Below are 11,357 nucleotides of genomic sequence, written 5' to 3'. Positions count from 1 at the left end.
TTGTAAAACCTGGACATAATTATGAATTTTAAAACTGATTTTCTTTATCGGATACGACATGGAAATGTATAAAATATATATATATATATATATAAAATGTTTAGTGAATCCTAGTAGAATCAAACCTATTTTTAAATCATGTTTTGGGTTTCTATAAAAAGATTTTTCTCTTGCCCTTGGACACCCAATGACAGTCTGTGGACAACTTCCGTCTCTATCACGACACAGCAGTCCTGATTGGCTGCTGTCGCTAAGATCCCTGTTCTGATTTTACACCTCGCTCTCTGATTGGACGCTGCCGCTGTCAATAAAGCCTCGTCTACAGACAGAGGACAGAGAAAGATGGCGTCACTGAGGAGCATACTGCGCTCGGGGAAGGTATTTGCGAGAAAATAAAGAATATTAGTGAAATATAACTGGTGTGTTTGTGAGGAAACCGTCTGAGGAATGATGTCTTTCTGTCTGTCAGAATGTCGTTTCAGTGGTATTGCGGAGGGAGTTTCACAGGACGCGGCCGGCTGCAGTGCAGGTCTCACCTTCAAAAGATGCTGCATAAATATAAACACACAAATAAGCACAATTCAAGCTGCATATATGTTAAACAGTGATTATATTTGATAAGTCAAACTTATGTTGATTGTCACTGTGGTATTATGTTTTGGACACGTATCATGGTAATACCGCTGTATTTTAAAATTGACTATGCTTTTTAGATATGTACCATGGTAATACCACGTTTTTTGAGATGTTACAACAGTAATGACACGTTTTTGAGACATGTTAAATGTTACAATGGTAATGACACATTTTTGAGACGTTACAAATGTAATGACATGTTGTTTGAGACATGTTAGAATGATAATGACATTTTGAGACACACATTACAACAGTAATGACACGTTTTTGAGACATGTTAAATGTTACAATGGTAATGACATGTTTTTGAGACATGTTAAATGTTACAATGGTAATACCATGTTTTTTGAGATGGTACAAAGTAATGACAAATATTTTGAGACATGTTAGAATGATAATGACATTTTTAGACACATTACAATGGTAATGACAGGTTTTTTTAGACATGTTAAATGTTACAACAGTAATGATGAATTTTTTGAGACATGTTAAATGTTATAATGGCAATGACACATTTTTTGAGACATGTTAGACTGATAATGACATTTTGAGACATGTCTCCAAAAACATGTAATTACTTTTGTAACGTCTCAAAATACGTGTCATTACCATTCTAACGTTACAAAAGTAATGTCATGTTTTTTGAGACATGTTACAACGGTAATGACACGTTTTTTGAGACATGTTACAACGGGATTGACACGTTTTTTGAGACATGTTACAATGGTATTGACACGTTTTTTGAGACATGTTACAACGGGATTGACACGTTTTTTGAGACATGTTACAACGGGATTGACACGTTTTTTGAGACATGTTACAATGGTATTGACACGTTTTTTGAGACATGTTACAACGGTAATGACACGTTTTTAGAGACATGTTACAACGGTAATGACACTTTTTAGAGACATGTTACAACGGTAATGACACATTTTTTGAGACATGTTACAACGGTAATGACACGTTTTTTGAGACATGTTACAACGGGATTGACACGTTTTTTGAGACATGTTACAACGGGATTGACACGTTTTTTGAGACATGTTACAACGGTATTGACACGTTTTTTGAGACATGTTACAACGGTATTGACACGTTTTTTGAGACATGTTACAACGGTAATGACACGTTTTTTGAGACATGTTACAACGGTAATGACACGTTTTTTGAGACATGTTACAACGGTAATGACACGTTTTTTGAGACATGTTACAACGGTAATGACACGTTTTTGAGACATGTTACAACGGTATTGACACGTTTTTTGAGACATGTTACAACGGTATTGACACTTTTTTGAGACATGTTACAACGGTAATGACACATTTTTTGAGACATGTTACAACGGTAATGACACGTTTTTTGAGACATGTTACAACGGTAATGACACGTTTTTTGAGACGTTACAACGGGATTGACACGTTTTTTGAGACATGTTACAACGGGATTGACACGTTTTTTGAGACATGTTACAACGGGATTGACACGTTTTTTGAGACATGTTACAACGGTAATGACACGTTTTTTGAGACATGTTACAACGGTATTGACACGTTTTTTTGAGACATGTTACAACGGTATTGACACGTTTTTTGAGACATGTTACAACGGTAATGACACGTTTTTTGAGACATGTTACAACGGTATTGACACGTTTTTTGTGACATGTTACAACGGTATTGACACGTTTTTTGAGACATGTTACAACGGTAATGACACGTTTTTTGAGACATGTTACAACGGTATTGACACGTTTTTTGAGACATGTTACAACGGGATTGACACGTTTTTTGAGACATGTTACAACGGTAATGACACGTTTTTTGAGACATGTTACAACGGTATTGACACGTTTTTTGAGACATGTTACAACGGTAATGACACGTTTTTTGAGACATGTTACAACGGTATTGACACGTTTTTTGAGACGTTACAACGGTATTGACACGTTTTTTGAGACATGTTACAACGGTAATGACATGTTTTTTGAGACATGTTACAACGGTATTGACACGTTTTTTGAGACATGTTACAACGGTATTGACACGTTTTTTGAGACATGTTACAACGGTGATGACACGTTTTTTGAGACATGTTACAACGGTAATGACGCGTTTTTTGAGACATGTTACAACAGGATTGACACGTTTTTTTGAGACATGTTACAACGGTATTGACATGTTTTTTGAGACATGTTCCCCAAGTGAAGGAGTTCAAGTACCGGGGTCTTGTTCACGAGTGAGGGGAAAATGGAGCGGGAGGTTGGCCGGACAATCGGGGCAGCGGGGGCGGTATTGCACTCACTCTATCGCACCGTTGTTACGAAAAGAGAGCTGAGCCGAAAGGCAAAGCTCTCGATCTACCGGTCAATTTTTGTTCCTACCCTCACCTATGGTCATGAAGGCTGGGTCATGACCGAAAGAACTAGGTCGCGAGTACAAGCGGCCGAAATGGGCTTCCTCAGAAGGGTGGCGGGCTTCTCCCTTAGAGATAGGGTGAGGAGCTCAGTCATCCGTGAGGAGCTCGGAGTAGAGCCGCTGCTCCTTTGCGTCGAAAGGAGTCAGTTGAGGTGGTTTGGGCATCTGGTAAGGATGCCCCCTGGGCGCCTCCCTAGGGAGGTGTTTCAGGCACGTCCAGCTGGGAGGAGGCCTCGGGGAAGACCCAGGATTAGGTGGAGAGATTACATCTCCACACTGGCCTGGGAACGCCTCGGGGTCCCCCAGTCAGAGCTGGTTAATGTGGCTCGGGATAGAGAAGTTTGGGGCCCCCTTGAAGATGGATGGATGGATGGATGGTTAAATGTTACAATGGTAATGACACGTTTTTTTGAGACATTCAAATTTTTTGAGACGTGTTACAATGGCAATGCCATTTTTTTTACAATTTTAATGCCGTGGTATTCACATGGGACGTGCTTTTTTAAAAATGAAAATACAGTGGTGTTTTGGACATTTACCACTGTAATATGGTTGTATTTTGCTCATGTGTTTTGTTTTTTGACCCTTGGAAATATGAAGTTTTTAGACAAGTTACCAAGGTGTTTTAGACATGTATCATGTTTTTAAAAATATATACATTGTAGCACCATGTTGTTTGGACATATGTTACCATTTTAGTGGACAATACCATGGTGTTTTGAACACGTGCCATTGAAGTACCTTGGAGTACTATGGTATTACCAGTAGTTGCCATCACTAGACCATAGTACCATCACGTTTTTGTAAGAGTGTGAATAGATTGATATGATATGATTGGTAGATGTTGTGATATTAACCGGCTCTGGATTATTATAGGTAACAGTCAGAGATGCTCTTAACCAGGCCATGGATGAAGAGCTGGAGAGAGATGAACGGGTTTTCCTGCTTGGAGAGGAAGTCGCACAGTACGATGGAGCATACAAGGTCAGTAGTGTAATCTGGGGATGGCCATTAGATGTTTAACTACATTTTCTGTGGTTTATTAGCGTTACGATAAAGAATGCAACAAGATCTTTTAAGTTAGCTTGTAACGTGTTGGGTTGCAGATTAGCAGAGGCCTTTGGAAAAAGTATGGAGACAAACGCATCATTGACACACCCATTACAGAGGTTAGTAAGGATATTCCTGTGCAGAATAATGGCATTTCGACATTTATAATCATGACATTTGTGTTCTAATATATTAATAATATGTCTTTAATTACCACTTGCACTTAAAGTTTGCTTTACATTTTCATTTGTGCAGATGGGCTTTGCTGGTATTGCTGTTGGTGCAGCTATGGTGAGCTTTAATTGTTTATTTGATTTTATTACAATGATAATAGAGAGCAACAGTTCCCTCCCACTTTTTGTTAGCCATTTTGGTTCCAGTAGTATTTTTACCATGGGGATTTCTAAAAAAAAATCCTTCATTATCCACATTGTAAGTCGACTATTGCACTCAATAGAATCCAAAACTCCACCTGTTCAACCTTTTCATCCTAACCCATTTCATCCTGTTTCAGGCCGGTTTGAGGCCCATCTGTGAGTTCATGACCTTCAACTTCTCCATGCAAGCCATCGATCAGGTCATCAACTCAGCCGCAAAGACCTACTACATGTCTGCTGGCTTTCAGTCCGTTCCCATTGTGTTCCGAGGGCCTAACGGCGCCTCGGCTGGCGTAGCAGCTCAGCATTCCCAGTGCTTCGCGGCTTGGTACGGACACTGTCCTGGACTGAAGGTGGTCAGTCCCTGGAGCGCTGAAGATGCTAAAGGTCTTCTGAAATCAGCCATCCGCGACGACAACCCTGGTGAGTGCCATACCGAGCCTACCGGATAAGGCTGATGGAAGTAAACTGTGTTCTAATTGTTGTTGTTTATTTTGCAGTGGTGTTTTTGGAGAACGAGTTGATGTACGGTGTCCCATTCGAGATGTCAGAGGAGGCTCAATCAAAAGATTTTCTCATACCCATCGGAAAGGCAAAGGTTGAAAGACAGGGTGAGCAATAGTTCTGCCGCCATTATTGAATAATCATTTGAGCACAATTATTAGCCAAATTTAATAATTGTGATAGTCCTGAAACAGACATTTAATCGTCATTATCGCAAGTATTAGTTCGACAATTAATCGTCATAATCGCAATTATACATTTGACAACAAATCTTCAGCCAAATTTTATAATCTTGAAAGCCCTAAAACAGACAATAAATTGTCATTATCACAATTACTAGTTTAACAATTAATTGTCAGCCAAATTTCATAATTGTTATAGCCGTAAAACAGGGAATGTATCACCATAATCGTAAGTATTCGTTGGACGATTAATCTTGAATTAATCGTCATAATCGCAATTATCTGTTTGACAATCGTCAGCCAAATGTAATAATTGTGAAAGCCCTAAAACAGACAATTAATCACCATAATCGTAAGTATTCGGTTGATAATTAATCGTGAATTAATCTTCATAAGCCTAATTATTCGTTTGACAATTAATCATCAATTAATCATCGTAATCACAATTATAAGTTTGACAATTAATCATCAGCCAAGTTTCATAATTGTGACAAACCTAAAACAGACAATTAATCGTCATAATCGCAATTATACATTTGACAATTAATCTTAAGCCAAATTTCTAAATCGTGAAAGCCCTAAAACAGTCAAATAATTGTCATAATCTTAATTATAAGTTTGACAATTCAGCTTAAGCCAAATTGTTTAATCGTGGAAGCCCTAAAGCAGACAAATAATGGTCATAATCGCAATTATTTGTTTGACATTTAATCTTCAGCAAATGTAATAATTGTGAAAGCCCTAAAATAGACAATTAATCTTCGTAATGGCAATAATTCATTTGAAAGTCATCAATTATTCATCACGATCACAGTTATTTGTTTGACTATTAATCATCGTAATTTATAATCGTGACAACAATAGTGAGACAACATGCTACAGCATAAATGTATGAGTGTCTATAAACCACAGGCAAACAAATGTTTCATTTAGAAAACATTTATTTATTTAAAAGTCTTTAATTATTTGATTACTTAATTGTAACCATTTGAGATAACCACAATTATTGCATACTTTAATTCAAGTAACTTATTGCCATCCAAATTTTATATAAAATAAATGTTAAATGATTAAATGCCGTAAATCACCGTATTGTGCATTATGAATGTTACACTACGTATTCACTTCATTTATATCATTTTTGGCCGTTACAGACATCATTTCTATAGATGAGGAGTATATTAAAAAACTGGAAAGGATTAATAATAATTTATTGTTGTACTGTTAGTATTCTTAATAATAATAATGTGATTTAAATGCGAATAGAAGCAGAACCACAGGAGAAATATTATTAAAATATTTAAGATATTATTATTAATGTCATTATACCACGTGAAACATCTGTAACTGATATGCGCAATAAAGACAATTTAATCTCAATTATTTGTATAACAATTAATCACCAGCCTGAATGTCATAATCGTGACAGCCCTTACGCAACTGTGGACTATGGAAACTGCTTTTATAAATAAAATGGCTGTTTAGCAAACCTTTAAAATATAAAGAGTTTTGATTTGTGTCATTGTGTTGAATTAAATTGATAAGTGCTAATTAATTATTGGTGGTGTGCTGTAGGAAATCACATCACGCTGGCGTCTCATTCCCGAATGGTCACTCTGTGTCTCGATGCTGCTGCTGTTTTGGCCAAGGAGGGTATTGAATGCGAGGTACTGTGTCCTCCTTATCTCGGCTTCTTTGAAATGCTTTATTCTGATTTAGTTTCGTTTCACCTCTCACTGTGTTTTTGTCTGTAGGTCATCAATATGCGCACAATCCGGCCACTCGACACAGAAACCATTGAAACGAGCATTATGAAAACAAACCATCTCGTCACTGTAGAGGGCGGCTGGCCTCAGTTTGGCGTGGGGGCAGAGATTCTTGCCAAAATTATGGAGGGTAAATCATTAAAAAAAAAATGTATTTCACTTATTTTTCCATGTCAAGTAATTTTTATTTGTATAGCAATTTTCACAACACGCAGCTTTACAGAAGATCAGGCATTAACAGAAAATGAAACCGTAATGTCTATAAAGTCTTGGAGTCATCACTGTGTAGTTTGATTAAATACGATTGTGAACTGTGTATAAAATAAATAATTAAATAATAATTGTATTAATAACCCCAGTGAGCAAGCTGTAGGCGACTGTGGCAAGGAACACAAAACTCCATAAGATGTAGATTAATGGAGAAAAATAACCTTGGAGAAACCAGACTCACTGTGGGGGCCAGTTCCCCTCTGACTAACATCATGAAAATAATGCCAATATTACTTATGCATAGTGCAAGTCATGGTTTAAAATGATTAAACTAAGTAAGTGTTAAGGGTCAGTGTTTAAACAAAGATTTTGTAAGAACTGTAAGATTAATGACTAATATCTTTGAAGTCCATCCTTGGATTAACTGCAGAAGTTCACACTGATGCATTGTCCTTTGTTAGTTGGCTGATGAAGGCTTCTGTTGGCAATTAATTGATAGTCTATGTATTCCATTTCAAGAGTGTAGTCCATCATTAGACCGAGGTGATGCAGGCAGAGATCAGTGATGTGCATTGCGGTTCAACCGGCTGGTCATTTCAGTGAGGTCAACCCAAAATCCAAGGTTCAGGCAGTGGCATACGAAGTGCCCATGTCTTATGGTTGGAGTTGGCACCAGTCCACCCTCTGAAGTCCATCATAATACGCTGGCTGCTGCATTTAGAACCAATTTATGTTTATTTATCGAACATGCTGGACTTCCTCCCAGTAATGCATTACAATTATCACGTCTTGGAAGTCATGAACGTATTAATTAGTTTTTTGGCATCAGTAACAGGGAGCATGTGTCGTAACTTAGCAATATTTCTGAGGTGGAAGAATGCTGTTCTACAAACATTGGTAATTTGGTTTTCAAAGGACAGATTGGTATAAAATATAACACCGAAGTTCTTCACTGTTGAAGATGATGTAACCGTACATCCGTCGAGAGTCAAATTATATTTTAGCTGTTTATTTTCAGAGGTTTTTGGTCCAATAATTAGCACCTCTGTTATGTCGGAATTTAAATTAAATTGAAATTCCTTCTATTAAATAGAAGGACATTTCTGGCCATCCAATCTTTGATTTCATTGATACACTCTAATTTGGAGAATTGTGAAATTTCATTGGGTTTTTATGAAATATAAAGTTGGGTATCATCGGCATAACGGGAAACTTATTCCACGATTCCTGATAATATCTCCCAGGAGAAGCATATTTAAGGAAAAAAGCAGAGGCCCTAAAACTGATCCCTGTGGCACTCAATACTTGACTTTTGTTTGATTTGACAATTCCTTGTTTACACAGACAAAATGGTAGCGTCTGATAAATAGGACCTAAACTAAGCTAAAGCAAGTCCACAATTGCCAACATAATTCTCCAGCCTATTCAAGAGAATGTTGTGATCTATCATGTCGAATGCAGCACTAAGATCTAAAAGCACTAGAAGAGAAATGCAGCTGCGATCAGATGATAAGAGCAAGTCATTTGTAACTCTTGTTAAAAGCAGTCTCTATACAATGATGAGGCCTAAATCCTGACTGAAATTCTTCATATATACCATTTCTCTGTAGAAATTAACATAGTTGGGAGGACACTTCCTTTTCTAGTGTTTTCGATATAAACAGCATATTTGAAATCGGTCTTAAATTAGCCAATTCGCCAAGATCAAGTGGTGGCTTCTTCTGTGGCTTAAAGTTTCTTGTGACACCTCTTTTATGAGTTTAGTTGGTATTGGATCTAACATACATGTTGTAGCTTTTGATGTTTCAATAAGTTTTGTTAGCTCTTCATGACCTATGACAGCGAAGGATTGAAGATGCTCATGAGGAAAATTATGAGACACTGTTTTCTGAGGTAATGTGAGAGACAATTGCATTATTTCAATTTTATCAGTAAAGAAATTCATGAAGTCGTTACTCTTGTGCTGCGACAGAATATCTGGTTCGGCTAATGCTTTATAACCAATTAAGCCACAGGACTGAATAAACTCCTAGGATAGTTGTGGTTATTTTCCATGAGTTTGCTAAAATATGCTGACATAGCTACAGACACTATCTTTCCATGCACCGCAAAATACCTCTAATTTTGTATTCTTCCTCTTGCGCTCCATTTTCCGAGCTGCTCTCTTGAGAGCATAAGTGTGATCATTGTACCATGGTGCAGGGCTTATTTCTTTAATTCTTTAAATAAGGAGATAGATCTGGAAGATTAATAGTGAAGCCATCTTTAGTGGTCGAAAGAATAGTTCTACCTGAACGATAACGTGGTGTGGATTGAGTAACATTATTGATCGCAGCATACAAGCGACGAGGTAATGATCTGAGATGTCATCACTCTGCGGCAGAATTTCTATAGTATCAACATCAACTCCGTATGACACAATTCAATCTAGCATATGATGCCAATGAGTTAACAAATACTAACTAATTTGAGTAAACTTTGTTTAAAGTTCCCAAGTAATTTGTCAAGATGAGTCAGTCAATGTAGATAATATATTTTCTTTTTAATTCAAGGTCCAGCGTTCAATTACCTTGATGCCCCTGCAGTCCGAGTCACTGGTGTGGATATCCCAATGCCGTACGCCAAGATTTTGGAGGACAACAGCATACCGCAAATCAAGGACATCATCTTCTCTGTCAAAAAGACATTGAACATGTAACATATTCTCTCCCGAAAGATGGTCCATTTCACCACCTCTATCAGGACACAATATTTAACGAATCTTCATGGTCATTTCTGCATCAATATTCAGAGAATATCTAAATTTCTTTCTGTTACATGGTCTTACATCTTCCTTCATTGGTGGTATCACAGTATATTAAAGTTCTCATTTTGACTGGAAAATGAGGGGTTGTCATGACAACTACTTTAAATGTGGCTATGAACAACAAACCATATGTATTATTATGATGTGAATTATACTGTAATCAAAAACTAAACTTTTATCACAACAGGTTGGAAGACTTACTGTGATTTAAAAAAAAATATATATCATTATGGATAAACTTGTAATATATAATCTGCATTATAGAAATGCATATTACTATCCTTTTTAAAAGTCAAGAAAAGTGTGTAGGGTCATGAAGGACAGAGATAATGTCCAGTTTGCCCATATAAAGAAACAAATGGTAAGTTGCATAATGTTGTGGGTTTCTCACTGTTGAATTTTTTACATTATGGCAAAATTAAAAACCACCAAAGTCCATTTGTTGCTTGAAGGCATCTCCAACAACTTCACCAGATGAAATAAACACATGATGGATACCAGAGACTTTCAAGTGTTATTTACCTGTGGGACAATGCGACCACCATCAGGGGGTGTCTCTTAGGGTGTATTTGGTGGAGTACATCTCCAAGCAAGGTTACCCGATTTGAAACCCGCAGGTACTCCATATGAGCGAACGCGCTAATGAGAAAACGGTGGAGCACCATTGGACTCTGTAGAGTCGCTCAGAAGTTTGAGGACTGATTCACTGCACTTTCTGTTTCGTTTCCTGTAAATGGAGATAATTTCCAAGGTAACCAATAGATTGAGTAATTGATGCCACATCCACACTAATCCGTTTTCAGTTTTCTAACGTAATTTTTTTTCCAAGTGTGCGTTAATGGAGAGTGTTTTTGCAAAGACTTTAAGTTTTTGGTGGCGGAAAACTGGTTGAGAGGCGTAAACGTAGCTTAATCAATGCGTTTTCAAATGAAATCGTATTGGTGTGGACGTGGCCTAAAGCAAAATCTAAAAAAATAGAAAAGTGCAAGACTGTACTTAAATTCGATTATGTGGTAAAGAACTACAATTCCCATGAAGCATTGCGAAAGACATAATCCAATCAGAAATGCTACAATATAAAATGTTTTAAATATACAATACTTTTGATGTACGAATAGATAAGTTGTTTGAGAGCAGTGCTGGGTGTAATGGGATTACAAAGTAATTAGTTACTGTAATGTAGTTACTTTTAGACACAAAAAGTACTGTAACTCATTACATTTTAAATTCTTGTAATAAGTACAGTTACTGACTTTAAATGAAAGTAATAACTTTTAAGTACATTACTTGGGTTACAGATATTTAAAAACAAAATTATTTATATGTAATACAATAAAAATGAGAATTCATGTTTATATAGTACATATGTTTCTGTGACAGAGAACGGAGAAAATAGACATTTTGAA

The 11,357-nt window shown here is 36.8% G+C and overlaps 1 protein-coding gene across 1 annotated transcript; it reads left to right on the top strand.

Annotated features, from left to right (window-relative positions):
- The first annotated feature begins 298 nt into the window (after positions 1-298).
- LOC127641476 (pyruvate dehydrogenase E1 component subunit beta, mitochondrial) lies at positions 299-10,474 on the top strand. Its single transcript, XM_052124505.1, has 10 exons — positions 299-378; positions 470-529; positions 3,933-4,040; positions 4,163-4,225; positions 4,362-4,397; positions 4,621-4,906; positions 4,984-5,094; positions 6,745-6,836; positions 6,924-7,065; positions 9,698-10,474. Exons 1-10 carry the CDS (start codon positions 343-345, stop codon positions 9,841-9,843), a joined length of 1,080 nt encoding a protein of 359 aa, XP_051980465.1. The 5' UTR covers positions 299-342; the 3' UTR covers positions 9,844-10,474.
- Positions 10,475-11,357: the final 883 nt, after the last annotated feature.

The sequence above is a fragment of the Xyrauchen texanus genome, chromosome 50 (assembly GCF_025860055.1).
Source record: "Xyrauchen texanus isolate HMW12.3.18 chromosome 50, RBS_HiC_50CHRs, whole genome shotgun sequence".
Classification (NCBI taxonomy): Eukaryota; Metazoa; Chordata; class Actinopteri; order Cypriniformes; family Catostomidae; genus Xyrauchen; species Xyrauchen texanus.
The sequence above is the reverse complement of the archived record's forward strand: the minus strand, read 5'-3'. Positions and strand labels throughout refer to the sequence as shown.